The 17,002-nt window shown below is 37.0% G+C and overlaps 1 protein-coding gene across 1 annotated transcript; it reads right to left on the bottom strand.

Annotated features, from left to right (window-relative positions):
- Positions 1-964: 964 nt before the first annotated feature.
- On the bottom strand, positions 965-16,484 carry LOC107945169 (phosphatidylinositol 4-kinase alpha 1). Its single transcript, XM_016879037.2, has 26 exons — positions 15,343-16,484; positions 14,767-15,108; positions 14,496-14,657; positions 14,035-14,205; positions 13,728-13,886; positions 13,509-13,636; positions 13,041-13,347; positions 12,376-12,544; positions 11,829-12,046; positions 10,564-10,722; positions 10,272-10,451; positions 9,319-9,846; positions 8,836-9,195; positions 8,340-8,554; positions 7,105-7,288; positions 6,780-6,907; positions 6,501-6,654; positions 5,983-6,249; positions 5,376-5,453; positions 5,197-5,235; positions 3,957-4,129; positions 3,673-3,868; positions 3,137-3,277; positions 2,451-2,659; positions 1,681-1,842; positions 965-1,572 (listed from the first exon to the last, which is right to left on the bottom strand). Exons 1-26 carry the CDS (start codon positions 16,216-16,218, stop codon positions 1,314-1,316), a joined length of 5,964 nt encoding a protein of 1,987 aa, XP_016734526.2. The 5' UTR covers positions 16,219-16,484; the 3' UTR covers positions 965-1,313.
- Positions 16,485-17,002: the final 518 nt, after the last annotated feature.

Genomic DNA, 17,002 nt, shown 5'->3' with positions numbered 1-17,002 from the left:
AAACAGTTAATGTACATGAAGCTTGGAATTAATCTAATATTTTATCATATTGATTAAGAATATTAATTTTTATATATATTTAGTGATTGGAAATTATTAAATCGAAAAAATAAGTGGACATTTTTAATTTACTCATGAATCAATTACTTAAAAGATTAGAAGATGGAATATAACAACAAAATATTTACAATATTAATCTTACAGAAAAGGTATAAAAGTATGTAAAGCTAAGTGCGGCTAAAAATGGTGAGAATTATACGTGCACCACATGAAATTGAAGCACTAGCGTCAACCATGGGGATATATTCTCGGGGCATTTTCCATATAACAAACGCGAAATCCTGTTAACCTTTCATGATTACCTTCAAAACATTAACGTAGCTAAGGACATTAATAGATGTAAAAATTCAAAGGTTTTAAGCATTGAATAAGATCCAAGTGATGAAATTCAAACGTCGATTTTGTTAGATGTCACCTTTCAAAAATAAATATGTAAATCTGGTAAGGGGTCAGGCCATCAACCCATCCAGCATTGTGTTTTGTCCCCCATTCTTGAAGAAGGCAGGCGCCTTTGTCATAGCTCACGCAGTGGTGTTGAATGCCCAGAGAGTTAACACAACCGTGCCAAGAAACTGACGAGTTGGCGCAAGGTGGGGTTCGAACCCATGCGTCTAACATATAAAGGACATATTTGCGACATGGATGGCTCTTAGCTTGGTCTTGTGAACCCCTTAGCTCTTGGCATCATCATGTGAACCACAAACAAAGGTGCACCTGAGCCGCTCTTCTGGGTGGCAGGCTAAAATCTCGGAGCTAAAACAGAGCATAGACTCCGCAAGAACACAATACCAGACGTGTTAAGGGTCTGACCCCAAACATCCTATCTTCAGTACAATCAAGAACGCCTATCCATCACAATCGAAGTTGAGAACTGAAGCTAAGCTAACCAACCATCTCCTACAGAGATCATAAGCCTTGGAACTCAGGCTCAGTTCATAAACATTAAGAATTCAATAGAATTTTTGTTTCAAACAGAAACTATCCCCCACGTGCATTCAAACTATTAATTTCCCAAACATTTTTTTTTTGGGGGGAAATCGTTTACAAACCTAACTAACAAGGATCTCCACCACTAGGTTACAAAGAACTCAACTCATTTTCTCTCTTATCAAATCAATTGCTTGTGCCACATATTTTATACTTCCGAGCCTTGCTTAGGTGGGATTTCCTCAAGAAAACTGTAACTATGGGGGTAAAAGAATATTTATAAATTACAAACGATAATGTACACTCAAAGATAATTACCCGTGCCTCTACTTCTCAATGCCTTGCTGCAGATACTGTATTAGGTCATAGCCAGCAGTTGTCCACTTGTTGTAAGCATCGGTGCAGACATTTTTCATGAAATTGGCGGCCTCACGCTCGCTCATCTCAGGATGAAATCTCTTGCGAAGATTTCCAATGGGATCACCCCTGCTGAAACAAGGCAATCCACTGTCAAGCATAAGCAGCACAGTGTTGATGATCCCATTCATATGTCGGCGAGCGGCAAGGTATCCCTTCACACACAAGCTGCAAGCATTTGACAAAGAACAAACTCAACATGACTTGGACAATAAAGATAAAATGAAGGGTATGCAGATAAGATAGAAGTATAAAATCGAGCAAAGAAGAAATCACCTTACAAAGTTGTCCCAGGTTTCACTTTTCATAACTCCCGATGGATCTAGTAATTGAGTCATCTCATGGCTCAACTTGAAATGTGCACTCTCGAACCGCATATTTCCACCAGGTGATGTTTCCAAGATGAAACCAAAATCAATATGAACAAGCCTCCCGAAACTGCATTGGCATGCATATCACAGTGGTTGAGTTGTATTAAAAAAAAAAAGTACAAAGTTTACCAAAAAATAAATGGCCGCATAAAATTAACAATTTAAATGTATATGATTGTATAAATAATAGATCTAGAAGAATATGTTAATTGTTCTCTTAAGATAAACTAAAAATTAGTATGATTTAAAAGAATAAAAGCCAAATTAGAATTATGAAAAAATATAATTAAAAAATCATGTGCATCAAACCGGATTTAAAATCTAATTAATTCATATATGGCTATGTATTCCAGTCATTAGTTCAATACTTGCGTCTTTTTTAACTATTCCTAAGTGATTACCTCTTCGCAGGTTCAGGTTTTCTAAAAGCAAATCAACTGACAACATAGGGTTTGGTACTATGGCTGGTTTGTTTCTAATTCACTCCTATATGATTATGTGTTTATGACATCAGTGCAATAATTGTTCACAGTTTTTATTAACATAAGTATAATGATTTGTAAAAGATTAAGACCTAGCCGGTTTTTACAATCATCTATAATCATGTTTTGGAGTATAAATTATAAAATTTAACTATTCTACCGATCACTGGTCAAGGAACTAGCATAGTCATACTCGTCAAAAAGAAGGTTGCCATTGTGTCGATCCTTCGGTTGAAGTAGAAGACTTGCTACAGCATACCCTGCACTGCTAATTATAAAGTTTCTGCGTGCAGCTTCGAAACCAGGAGAGCCAACAGGCCCAAAATCCTGTTGAAAAATCTCATACAAACCACCATCAGTTGTTTCACCCATCTGGCTTCTGCTTCGTGTATTAGGCACAACCTGCATCAAGGGGAAAAAATAAGAGAGGGAACTTATTAAGTGAAATATTCATTATAGTACCCTAGGAACAATTATCCTGTAACAAGACACATGCACAAGTAACTTCACTAGTAAATCAAACCACATCGTCATATTTGATTGTATAGTACACATTGGGGGAGCAAGGTGAAAATAGCAGTGGTATTCCCTAAATTCACTAAACAAAACCTTCTTAGAAAGTCATTCTCTGTTGTGATGGTGAAAGACCTACGAGTTGGGACAGACAATTGCAAGAATGACAACAATAAGACAAAACAAAACCAAAAACAACTCAGCAGTGGGAGAATTATATTCCCTCAAAGGTCTTTTTCCTTGTAAATTTAGCTGTTATAGATTAGTTATGTCAAAAAGAATTACACAACAAAGGTTCCTTCACTAGTGTAACAGAATTAATGTAGATGCAAAACAAGAGCTTAACAGATTAGAAGATATGCTCACCTCAATTATACCTCTCTCTGGACCAGTTGGGAGAACACCATAGGGAAATAAATAGAGATTAAGTCCAACAGCTGCAAATATGTCTCTTAGAAGAGCTATCACTTGAAGAGCAAGAACATCTTGTCGACAATCATCTCCAACCTTGAATAAAAGTCAATTATAAAAAGATGGCAGCGCGGCTTTATGTAAGAAATCAAGATAATGCATTTTATCCAGCAAAACAAGAAAGCTAAACTCCTATAACATACTAAAATCCAGCGGAAAGATCAATTTCTAAAATCCAAAACTCCTATAACATACTAAAAAGGAAACCCCCTTTCAGAGCTGGTTGGTGCTCACAGTATCCCTTGTCTTTTGCAGGAGAAAAAAAGGGAGATGGCCCCATAATTGGTGCATAAATGTACCAACATGGGCAGCCAAGCAAATAAAGGGGGTTTTGAATTATCCCAAAATTATTGGTACAAGATAGAATTTTGAGCTTAAGTGTAAGCAATTCAACCCATAATGTGTCCTGTCCAATTCAAACACGAGCTTACCTTGAAAATGCAAGCCTGGGGCTTTATATCATTCTGGTCGCCATCCCGATCAACCACATTAAATGTGATCATAATAGGAACTTTTGCCGCTGATTGTAAGGGTATTCCACTATCAACCTGAATGCCCCTAACAAGCTTATTAGGAGCAGTTGGCAAATAAAGGTCATCACCTTGCACTTGAATTTTCTCCAACTCCCTAAACCAATAGCATGCCACTCAACCAATTTAATTGCCAGAAAGAAATCAGACATGACATAACTGTAATCATTAAGAAAGGGAAATACCTCCTGATGCCAGCCCGGCGTTCCTCCTTTGGAAGAGGAAATAGGACACCACAAATGGATGTAACTTTGTCAAAGAACTCAAATTCTCTTCGAAATGCATCAAGGGCCTTGGGCGTGAAACCATCAATAATATGTTGTCGAACAATTGGTAACAGTTCTAGAAATGCACTATTCTGAAATAATAGAATGTATACAAGTCACTGATCAGAGAATGGAAGACTACAGTCGTATGCTTTACAGCTTCAAAAGTTCAACAAATTAATGGCATCAGAACAATCATGTTATGTTTAGCATTCAACATAAAATCCCATCAGAACATTCCCAGTCTGAGATGACCACTTGATAACAAGGAATCTGTTGATATGATTGAGCAATGCTAATCCATGCCACACCCTTAAATCTTATTGGACCATTAATCAAATTCCAATCCAGCCCAATTATAAGTTTTCCACTACCCATCACCAATCAAAACCTTGCATTCACTAAGGTAAAATTGGATATGAAAGAAAACAAAATTGGAGAATTAATAAATTACAAAACTAGTTTTAAGAACAAAATGCATGATTTAACTTTTTATAAAAAACAGTTCGGTAGACTCTATAACTCAAATCATATAATTTTTAATTTTTGGCAAACGATAGAAGTGAAAGTACGGAATTGATGCTAAGTAGAGTCAATATCCCCTCACCAACAGTAAGCAAAAGGTACTTGACAAGGATAACCATTGACATTACCAACAAACATGTGATCTATTGGTAGAGTGCTAGACTCTTAATTCCAGTTACTAGAGTTCAATCTGAAGCAGCCTCAAATATGAACAAAAAAATAATTTGAGAGAACCACTGACATTATTCTTGTCCAAAGGAATGCAAGGTTTCCCTTTAGTCTAAAGATAGATTGCAATTTTACCATTCTGTACACGTGTCATCAACATTTTCATAACCTACTTTTTTCTCGTTGAGACAAATGCCCTCTTTTAGAGTCAATTACCAGTATGTATACAGAGAAGAGTTTTAGTTACCTCCTCATACTTCTCTGTAATTTTTCATTCATATTTTCCTTCTTAGTTATATAATACAGGTAGCTTATGACCTTAGATTGTGTCACCATTCAACCCCATTAGATATGCAGTCAGTCCCCTAGCCCAAAATCCGGACACTTTTAGGAACCAATGTACAGTCCTGCTTTCCAAATCAATAAGGCAAGTTTCCAATAAAAAGGGAACACTGAATACACAAACCTTTCCACTTGCATCTTTCCCAAGGTCACATGTCTCACCCTGCCATCACAAAGTAAGCACTCAGTACTTACATATAATCAAAAACTGATGTAATGAAAAGTGAAGATGATCATCTATTCCCCAGAAAACCACTTGAAAAGGCATACTATCTACTCCAGGAAAAATTTTTTTTTTCACACCTGCAGGTGCCATATTAGAATATGTGAGAATAAGTCACTTCTTTGAGCTGCTCTAAGCAAATACCCTTCCACTAACCTCTGCAAAAAGGAAAAGTCATCAATGCAAAAATTAACATGTGTAAAAAACAATAGGAAGGTTGTATGAGCAATAAGATAATTTAGGTTTGCAATTCTGGCAATAAGGACAAGGAAAGATTATCCAACCTTTAACCCCGATGATCAAACACTTTGATGCATCTAACTGACTCAAGTTCCCAATCATTTGAAAACATAAATGGAAACCATACAGTGATAAAAATATTAAGGTCTTTTTGGTGGTTTTGGGAAGGAGGATGGAAAAATCAGATTAGTACCAAATAAATTTATACAAAATGCAGCAATAGAGGCAATGTTGATTATCACTTGGTATAAATGATGTCTCATGCCCAAATTCGTTTGAATAGCTCAGTACCTTGTGTCAAAATTTTGAGATAGAGCCTGAAAGCTCTCAGCCTGACCTAATAAGCATCAAGCCTACAAACTACCCTATGTGAGGTTAACTTTCGTATTGCACCTCAATGACAACAGAAAATATAGATAAATACCCATAATTCCAGTGATAACTCACCCCTTTATCGTATCGCAGAGCTTGCACAAGTTGTGGCATGAAGAAAGTTACACGTTCAGGAGGATAGGACTCCAAAACCCTTAGAACATAAGCCATTACACGTGGATGACCCTTGTATACGGGAGTAAGGAATTCAAGAGCTTGTGTAATTGAACAAGCAGCCCAATGAGGCAATTGTTGTAAAAGTACTGAATTTTCATCAACTGCCTTTGGTGTGACAAAATATGGCAATGCCTCAGGTATACAGCGGATATCCAGTATGTGTGACTGCATGAGAAATGCCAAAAAATCAAGAAGCAATCAACTAATATCATGCCATAATGGCACAATAAAACTATAACAATAGAAGTAGAAGATCAGAGAACAAATCAATGGATGTTTCTGAAATGCTCAGCCTTATAACCACAATGACAGTGGCAACCATCACCTTACCAGCTAAACAATTAATAGCCACACAGTAATTTACAAGTTTCATTTCTTTGCCATTCCAATGCAGCTACGTACTCTATAAGGCATACCTGGACTAGCTGAGTTATTTCAGCCTTCAGATGAGTGTTTGTTGGAAATCTTGAGGCTAACGAAAAGGCAATTCGAGGATCCACAGAGAAAGCAGTCCTGGCATATTCGATCCATTTGTCTGGGCTAATTTTGGGCCGCGAAGATGTGCCTTCCCTGAATATAAAGATAAATACAAATAATAAAAAAATTAGTAAAGAAATTAATGCAACAAAAGGATCCAAAAAATTATTGTGAAACTAAAATATCAACAGATATATTCCAATGAAAAATGAAAATACTTTGAAAGAGGTTGTGCCCAAACTTCAAGCCGATCAACCTCATTCTGGCACAGCATTAGAAGCAGCTGCTTTCGTTTTTCTCTTCCAACAATGTAGTTGTCCATCTGGCCCCATACAGGGTGATCATTCTGCAAATTTTTTACTAGCTTTAATATTCAATTGGCAACAGAACATACATACAATTCAGAGAGGGTGATATTGATCATTCTGCAAATATTCAAATAACTTTAGGATTTGTATGACAACAGAACACGCATATAATCCAGATAAATTTTCTGAGGTAGAAACATTTTAAAAACACAGGACTGAAAGATGACCATCTTACCGCCCCAACCAAAGAGTTCCCATTCTCAGTTGCACGCCCCTTGGAATCAGACTGCAGAGAATCTAGCCTCCCACTGGAGAGATAGTGAACAAAAAGAGAGACGGATTGAGCCTCACTCTGTGCAAAATTTATATTGTTTGTGTCATACCACTCAGGCTCATAGGTAAACCACCCCAAAGAGGCCCTGCATGCACCAAAAACAGCTTAGAATACAATTGCAAAGGTATGCTGCAAAAGATAGAAGTTAATAACACATACGCAATTACACACACATATGATGAAGCCTGAGGCCAAAAGGCAGTTTTAAACCTTAAGAACCTTACCTCTCCTTACAAGGGGTACGACCAACAGACAAGCACTGATTGTTCAATACACTTAATTTAATAAAATCAATCTCATCCCTTAATACCAAAAGCCAAAGTCCTTGATGGGTTTGAAAACTCCATCATCAATTGTATTTCCTTCTATCTTGACATGCACCATTAGCAATTAATGTCCCAGAAATGGAACTCAAAAGCATGTGTAAATGGTCAGAAACTGAAGCCGTGTAAATCGATATAAGTGTCTTGCCCTGATGGCAAAACATATGCAACCATGGACCATGATTAACGTGTTTGAACTTTATCATTTAGCATATAGATATTTTAAATGGAAAAGGCAAAATGAAATGGAAAAATATGTGATCTTATAAAATGCCAAACTTATTGCAATATCCCAATTAGGAATCATGACAGTTGCCTAGTATACAGACATTATATTCCCATTTTGGCAATCAAAACTTCCATAGGCTATATATAGTAATCATCCTTTGAGTCTAATAACAAGTTCAGTAGCACATTCTTCAAATAAGCAGGGTAAATGGTATAATATAATTATATGTACATATACATGTACATGTATATGTGTGTTTATTTGCATGTGCATTTGTGTACTGGTGTCTACGGACAAAGACTGAAACAGTGATTCTTAAGTTTTTTACTACAAAGGGGAAAAACATTTTTAGAATAATATGAAGAATGAGATTGCAGGGTCCTAGGAAACCAGGAAATAAAAGTCAATGAATTGTCCAAAAAGAAAACCAAAGCAAAAATAATCGAAAAGGCATAGCTTGAAAGTGGAAGAGAGTTAAGAAAGCAGGAGCCAAAAGTCAATTACTTGTCCAAAAAGAAATTTTAACAAAAGAATTAACAGGCTGTATATTGAAAGCAAAAAAAAAAAGAGTAAGTTGCAGTTACCGGTATATTCTATCTTCCAACAACTGAAGCCCAGCTCTGAAATTCTGCAAATTCCCTTGGGATTGGCAAGAGCAAAACTTAAGACCAAGAAGCATGAAAGTGAAGAAGGTGCCAGTGGCTGCCGGATGATGTGAAAAGTTCCAGAGACGTTTGGTTGTTCCTTGCAACATCCGACCAAGTAGCAAAAGTTGCTCAACACTATTGTGACGAACTACCTATTAACCAAACAATATAAAGAGATTACCATAAGAAAATGAGAATCCCATGTTGGAATGTACCTAAATATAGTCAGACCTCAGAACACAAGATAATAAATATTAAGTGCAAAAACATTTGGTGGTGAAAAAGAAACACAACCACACATGCATATACGCTGACAAACACACAAATATTACTCCATTTATGTTCCAATGCAGTTCAGTGATAAACAAGAAGCAATAAACATAATGACATGAAATACACTTGCGTCAGAAAGCAAATACAAATTATCTGTTACCTCAAAGCGGTCAATAAAAAATCCCAACCACAACCTATGAGCAATTATTTGGTCAACAGGATTAGTATCAGGCAGTGCCTCTGGTTCCCCAGGGGCCAAGTGGGGCCTTAATTTTGCAGCAGGTCCTGAATATTTCACATCAGATGCAAAGAGACCTCGTTTTGTATCAATTGTCCATAACCATGCATCGACAAGTTCAGCAAGGACAAGAGACCCCCATTGCGGAGCAGCAGAAACCAGCCAACTCCAGATGAAAACACCAGTCTCCATAGCATCAGGGGTAGAAATATAAGCTGGACACCAGCAGAGAAGACGCAGAAGTTTTGCAAAGCCCTCCAAATTTGCTTTCCGGTCAGAATCCTGGCAAAGAATTGGAATGTTTTTAAAGGGTAAGAGTGGAATGGCACTAAAAATACTTTTCAGCACTAAGTCTACATATAATATATATATGTATATACATATATAAAATAGTGACAGATTTACCAGATTTGACAGAAGTAGAGCGGTAGCTTGAGAACAAGTTTCGCAGAATTGTGACTTGTCCACTTCTCCACCTTTCTCTGAAATATTGACAAATTGTTGAAGGAGACGCACGAACTTTGAAACCAACATCTCATTAAATGAATCATTCTCAGTTTCTGCCGGTTGAGAGAATGCTCCCGCGATCAACCTTTGGAGGCCACCGCCAAGACCTGTTTGTGGAGAATCAGATTGAAACCCACCAATGCTATTATACAACCTTCTCATGCCAGCAATTTCTCCAGCATAGTTACATTTTACTGTTGCACTAACAATACCAGTACTGAGGACCTCTAAGATGAAAGCTTCTGACAATTTTAAATTTGCTCCTGATGCTGCAGCAGCTGCAGCTATGACAGCAGGAATATTTGCAGTTCGTGTTCCAGCCCAACAATCACTTTTTCCTGTACCAATCCTTATCTCAGACAATAGAGATACCACATCAGTTTTATGCTGTGCCTGCTGCCATGTATTTGCTTTGCAGAGCTTTTCCTGTGGTATATATTTGGAACCAAAAACAACTTACTAAAAGATATATGAAAAAAGGAACAACTCTAGGTCATCTTGAGAATTGTTTTGATGGAGAGAGAAAAAGAAAGAACAGCCTTAATGTTTAAACAACTAAGAAACCACCAAAAGATTCATAACTGAAATTTGTTAAGCTAAATAATGAGTATGTGTCTCTATATATATGTAAGGGAAGTCAAATTTTTTTTGAAAAGGGGGGGGGGGGACAAGGCATCCTAGTACTAAATGTCATTAGTCAAAAAAAATAAAGTAGTAATTGTCAGAGATGTTTAAAATTCAATGCCCAATGGATATATTACATAATAATCATTTAGGATTCACATATTCAAGAAGGAGGGAGAATAATAAGCAAAAAAGCAAATAACATATACAGTCATCCAGTGAGCAACCTGGAGTAGACCCTGAGTAGTACATGGAGCATAAGACAGTGATATGACAATCCATTCCCGAACAACTTTTTGGTACAAAGAGCGAACAGCGGCTTCCCAAGCAGGATCATTGACAACAGTAGGTGTGTCATTTTGAACAGTAAAAAGCAGAGAATCAAGACAAGATGAATTCCATAAAACCTGCACATATTTAGCCCATTTGTCTCAAGCATGTTAATCCAATTATGGATACTGGGAAAGCAAAATGTAGAATAACTGCAAGGCAAGAAGAACATCACTAATATAACTTCACCTGAGGAAATCTATCTCTAAGCTGAACCAAAAGGTTCGCAGCAATATCACGAATGCGCTCTTCCCTCTGTGACATACTATTTATTAGAAAACAAGCATGCGCAAAAAGGGTAGATTCTCTAAGGACAGCTTCATTGCCTGTTTCAGTTATTCGGTCTTCCTGAAAGCATATGAAGAAATTGTGAGGTTCATATAGTATGATTAAGTACGCATGCACAAATCAGAAAAACACAGAAAGAAAGTGTATAAAAGAACAGGACAAGAAACCAATATTGTACTGGTAGCAAAAGACACGATGCCCTTGTACTGTTTGGTAATGTCATCCAAGAGAATGTAACTTAATTGGAAGAAGGGATTATAAGTTAAAGACAAATTTATTTACCATTGTCGTTAAGAATATTGCACTTATTTTAAAATTTACAGGAGAAAGAAAAGTAACAGAGTACTTGTGCATAAACTAATCAGATGATTGAGCACAAAAACAAATAGTTTCCCAGACAGCACTATAAAGGACGTCAAGGGATAACATATTTTTCAACAATCTATTTTTGGAGCACAAGAAACTTAACTACCCAAGAAGAATCATCCCATCTTCAGCACTTAAGAAAAAGGGAGCTTATTAGTAAAATAAAACAACAATAACATAAGTATAAAAATAAAAATAAAGGAGGTAAAATGGTTGTAGAAATCCAAATCCCAGAGACAGGCGCCTCATACTACAGCCACAGTTTATGGCACATGCTGATCTTCTCAATGTACTTCTCCTAAAAAATATCATGTGCAGAACAATCTGTATATATTTGGGCCCTTTAAATATACCAGCATTCAAAGTGATTATTTAATTTATTTGAGGCTGACAAGAAATTAAATAAAAAGTGGAAAAGAAACAAGGAACTTATATATGATAGATGCATAACTGATTCTCTTATGCTTTTGGGCCCTGATGCTATCTTGTATATAACTCTTCACTAAGTGTCTTTTTCATATGTCTAACTGAAAAGGTAAAGTAAGCCAGTGAAATGAAGTGTAAAATATTTTTAGAATGAGACAGTTCACTAGATTGAACATCCAACTTGTTAAGGAACTAGTGCTCAATAAAGTAGAAGTCCATTGATTATAAGATTATTAATTATAATTTTAACAACAAAGATGCGTAGATGCATGCCTCATAAAATCTCCTAATAAGAAGATCGTATTCAAACTGACAAGTACAACAAAAAAGAATAAAATAATACTCCAAAAACTTCAAGTTAATTGAAGACATACAAGCCATGACACTGCTGTTTCAAATGCCCTGTGCACAATTGCTGTCAAACATTGCAAGACAGCAGGCATAAGATTTGGAGTTTTCAAGTACTCGAAGACACAACTGAAGGCACTTCTTGAAGCGGTCAAACTTGTGCTACCATTAAGGATGCCACCATTACTGCTGAACCGTATTATCTCCAGGAAAGCCACAGCAAGAAGGTATGTTGCCTTTACACCTGAAAATTAAAAAAGCAAAAAGAGACATTGATCAAAGGAGCCTCCTAGGAGCCGACATTTGAGTGAAGCAGTGGTTATAGCTACCGTTAGTCACCTAGATGACATGGGTTCAAACCCTGTAATCCCCCATTCCCCATCCCCAATATTGTATTTTATCAACAAAAGAAAGAGCCTCCTAGGAAAGAAAACCCAAATAAATAAATAAATAATGGCATAGACAGCAGCAGATGATAAGTTCCACCAAATAACAAGCTATTATAACACAAGGAATTATTAACATGGAGAACAGAGTTATATCCACCGTAAAAGTGCATTAACTTCACCAGACCTGAAATTGTGCTCATTGCTCCAACATCAACTCGCCCACCTAAAGCAGCAGAAAGAGCTGTTCTGTAGATAACAGCAGCTTTCTCATTGCCACTCCCTTGACGACTTCCAGGGTTGTGAAGGGCATTTAGTTCCAACTCATCTTCAAGCCACTTCACTGAGCTAACAACCTGCAAAGAAACACAAACTTAGATATAATTTGTGCGCATGGGTATGCAGTTCTATTTTCAGAAGCAAAAAAAACTCAAACTGAGTTGATACAAGCACAATCCAAAAAAATATAAGCATTGCTCCAAAGACGTAGAAGGTTGAAAAAGCCTTTAAGAGACATTGCACTATGAGTCAGCCCAACATAAAAAGTTTCTAATGTTCAACATATTATTAATCAACTCAACTACTAAGTGTAGGCACCTGATTAAGACCATTTCAACTAGACAATTAGAACTTTATTAATGTGTTAATGTCAAACTTATTTGTGTATAATCAAGTACATCAAAAACATAAGAAAAAGTGTCAAATACAACTATTAAATATAAATCAGCCTGATAAAGGTTACTAGCAAGACAGCAGACTAAAGAAAAAGCTAATGATTTGTCAAATAAGCTACTCATTTGTCAGAGGAAATAATGTCAGCGCTCACGGAAGAATTCTTGAAGATGTACTTACAAGGGGAGGAGTCCCTTGAGCAATACGCTGGACAGCAGCAGACCAAAGTTCATTCCACATATATGGTCCACCCACTGCTTGAAGGGCAATGGTACCCATGCTTCCCACACTGTTCAATGTAGAGGAAACTGGTTTTGCAGGTGTTTGAGTCTTCTGTATAGGAGGTGCCAGTCCAAAAAGAGCAATATAGAACCACAAGTTGCGAAATAACTTCAGCAGTGAAGGTTCCACATTTAGCGTAGGATCAAAATCAGAACATATTTCAGCAACAGCAGGAAGTAGGGGCCCCAGAAAATCAGTTCCACTCCTGCAAAATTTGAAATACCGAGCATAAAATATCTAAAGCATGCTCAACAAGGTGGATAAAAAAAGTTGTAGAAAGTAAGCCTTACGACACAGAACCAGCAGAACACAATGTTTGAAATATATTAAACAAGAAAAATATATTGCTATTCAGAAAATATCTACCTTCCACTTTTTGACTCAGCAGCCAAACCTACATCAGAACACAAAGATAACAGGCGAAGGCGATAGTCTGAACGCAATTTAGCACTCTTTAGACCAGAAGCAATCAAAAGAAATCCTGCAGGAAGAGTCTAGAATGTGATTGAATCAGTGAGTATCTAATCAAGAAGAAAAACTCCCAGACAACTAAATAGTAACGTATATCTCACAAATAATGCATACCTCAACACGTTCTGTAGTGGCCTCTGGGGCCAATGTTTTGCTTTCAGCAGACCCTACACTTGATAGTTTACTCAGGTAACTCCTTGTCATTAGAACAACTGTCTCCCGATATGACTTCTCAAAACCTAAACTTGCCATGCGAGAAACAGCATCAAGAAGCTGCAGCAAATTGAGAGTACAGGTCAAAGCCGAGAAAACATGCCAACAATATTCAAAGAAGCATGATTATTACGTCAACTCTTCAAGTTACTCGCATATGTAGATAGTGGGGAAAAATTTTTCAAATCTATGATTAGAAAATACATACTCGAAGCCGTAGTAAACTAGGAGTCATAGCATCACCCTCTTCTAAGCTTTCAATAAAAAGCGGAAGTATCATGTCCACCACATCAGGCTTGCTGATAGCAACATTTAAATCAGCCAACAGACGTATTACATTAAGCTGTACGGCTCGAACTACTTGTTTCTCTTTATCAACCTGCAATTCAAATTGCCCATGTAGGCATTGCAAGATATCAAAACTAAATGGAGTTTATAGTTATCACTTGTTGGTTAATACAAGCATAGATATAGGCAACATAACCACCACCTATAGAGAGAGAGAGAGAGAGAGCAACCTCTATACATGAAAATACAGAATATCCAAGCTAAAGGAAATGACAGAAAAAGAAAAAAAAAAAAGAATTTTAATCTAAATTGATAAAAGAGATTGTATAACAACACAACCGGAGAAGATATGTTAATATAAAGCTAATATTATACACAGACCTGCTCCTCATAATCATTTCTCTCACGAATGCTGGTTGCTAATCCCATGATAAATGTATCCATTGGAGCCCGGTCTTTCGCCCAGCCAGATTCTATAATCTCACAACATGTCTTAAGAACACTCTCAAACATGGCTCCTTGGCTGTTGCCCCAAGTATCAGCCTGTTGTAATCTTGTTGTAAGAAACATAAAAGAAGAAAAGAAAATACATATATAAACCTATAAGACCATTTTAGAGATTCTGAACCCAAATCCCAACTATAAAACAAACCTGCATACATGCAGCCAGTACAAGGGGTTTAAGGCGAATGAGCAAAATACGCAGAGGCTGCCCTCCCCCAGGGACAGCAATTTGTACAATCCCAGAAAGCAAGGTACTGAAAAGCTCCTCACAAACTCTCAACTTTCGCCATACAGAGATTATACATGCTTCAGCAGCATCTATCAACAACGCAAGAGTCTCAAGAACCAATTTCTTAGAGGTCTTAGCATCTGCCTCAAGAGATGGAAGACTTCTAATTTGCATCCTAACAGCAGCTTGATATACCGAAAGTTTCGCATTTACTCTGGATTTTAAAAGTGGCCCCTGTTCAGTCCAATCACGCTTCCTTATCTGCAAACCAAGTCAAAATAAAAAGTACGTCCATCTCATTTTTCCTTACTAAGTGCTCATATAAATTTGAAAGACCAACTTAATACACAAATTTATTGCGAGCGCAAGTTATCTCCCATCTCTTTTTTAACCATTTCTTGTATAGTGTTCATTTCATAACTTTCCCTAAAAATTCATCATTCAGTTGCCCAAAAAGGAGAAATAAAATGCCACGAGATATTTGTGGGCATTTACCTTTAGAAATGCAGACATAGACTGAAGCTGCTTCTTAGCAATAAATCTCACTTGCTCCAAAAGCTTTTGATCAATACTTACTTTGTGCAAAATATGAGCAATCAATTTAAAAGCAATTTCTAGTTTCTCCATACTCTCCACAGGCTCCTCCTCGAAGGAGGCAACTTGTTGCCTAAACATAGCCCCACCACCATTTGTCATCAAAGACCCTCTGGATGAGTCGTTGGCCGGGCTTGAAATCTCAATGCCTTGAAAATGCTTGGCGCTCAAAGGTGAACTTTGAGAAGACGATGTCTCCGAGCTTCCTGGAATTAGCTCCCTCGGTGATTCCGGAACTGATATAGCCAACTGCTCGACAAGGTAATTTATCAAATTATCAGCATCTGACGGTAAAATTGGAGGGAAATTCTGCGATAAAGCCAACAAGAAAGCCCTAGAAATTGCCGAATCATTGCTGCTTGTATCGTGATTATTAACCGCAGCCATAGCTACCTCCCCAACCAACCCTGCGATCTCGAAACCGAAATCAGGAGACGAATCGGCAGATTCAGACACGTATTTCAAGAAATCGACGAAGAAGGAAGCAATTGAGTCGTTGTTGTACGACTGCGGCCAAAAGGAACGGTGAAACGAAGTCGGAATTGCCCGAATAAACTCTAATATCACCAATTTAGGGCGGTTTTCAGTAGATTGGGGGCACTTAGAGAGCAATCGTGCGACGACGAGCACCGCATTGAGCTGTGACCTCGAAACTCTAGGCGATCCGTCCAGTAACAACTCCGACTGTGGACACCTCCCGCAAATCCAGGCAATTTTATCGCTAAATTTCTCCGGATTATTCGCTATAATGTCGCACAGTTCGATCATCGACTCCATCTCCGATCACCAAAATTCTGACTGAAAAAATCCGATCAAAATCAACTCTCGCGACCAGATTTCGTCACTAAAAAGATCGCATAACTGAATGAGAAAAAAATAAAAAGAAATTAGGGTTTCAGATTTCTCATATATCTTCTTCTATATGAAGAAGCAGCTTCGTAACGTCGCTGTTAGTTCAGTTATGTACTTGTCGTCGTTGTTACCATTGTCGCCTCTTTTTATTTCCTCTCTCTTTCTCTGCTTTTCATGTACTCTTCTTTTTCTTTTCTTTTTTTCCTCTTATTATGTGTTTATAATGAATTTAACTTCTGCTATTAGTCCTTTACTTTTTTTTAAGTTGTAGATTTAGTCCCATACTTTAATTTGGTACTTTTAGTCATTGTAGTTTTCAGTTTTCAAATTTTTAATTTTCATCCATATAACTGTTAAATTCATTAACTTAAATTATATTTTTAATTTATTATTTTCACATATTACTCACTAAAAATTCAGTTAATATATCAATTGCATCAATAATAAAATTTTAAAATTTCAAAAGTAAAAGGACTTCAAATGATCCAATAATAATCGAGCCGAGCCTGAATATTACTGAGCTCGAGGTAGAGCTTAACTCAAAATTGGGAGCTCAATACTCGGCTCAAGCTCAATCGAACATTTATTTTTAAGTGTGAGCTCGGCTTGAGATATAATTGAACTACTCAAGCTCGATTAAGCTCATTTACTAATTTTTGTAATCAAGCTCAACTCAATAATTAAGGGTTTTCACCAAAAAATAATAATA

This window comes from Gossypium hirsutum, chromosome A04, assembly GCF_007990345.1.
Source record: "Gossypium hirsutum isolate 1008001.06 chromosome A04, Gossypium_hirsutum_v2.1, whole genome shotgun sequence".
Classification (NCBI taxonomy): domain Eukaryota; kingdom Viridiplantae; phylum Streptophyta; class Magnoliopsida; order Malvales; family Malvaceae; genus Gossypium; species Gossypium hirsutum.
The sequence above is the reverse complement of the archived record's forward strand: the minus strand, read 5'-3'. Positions and strand labels throughout refer to the sequence as shown.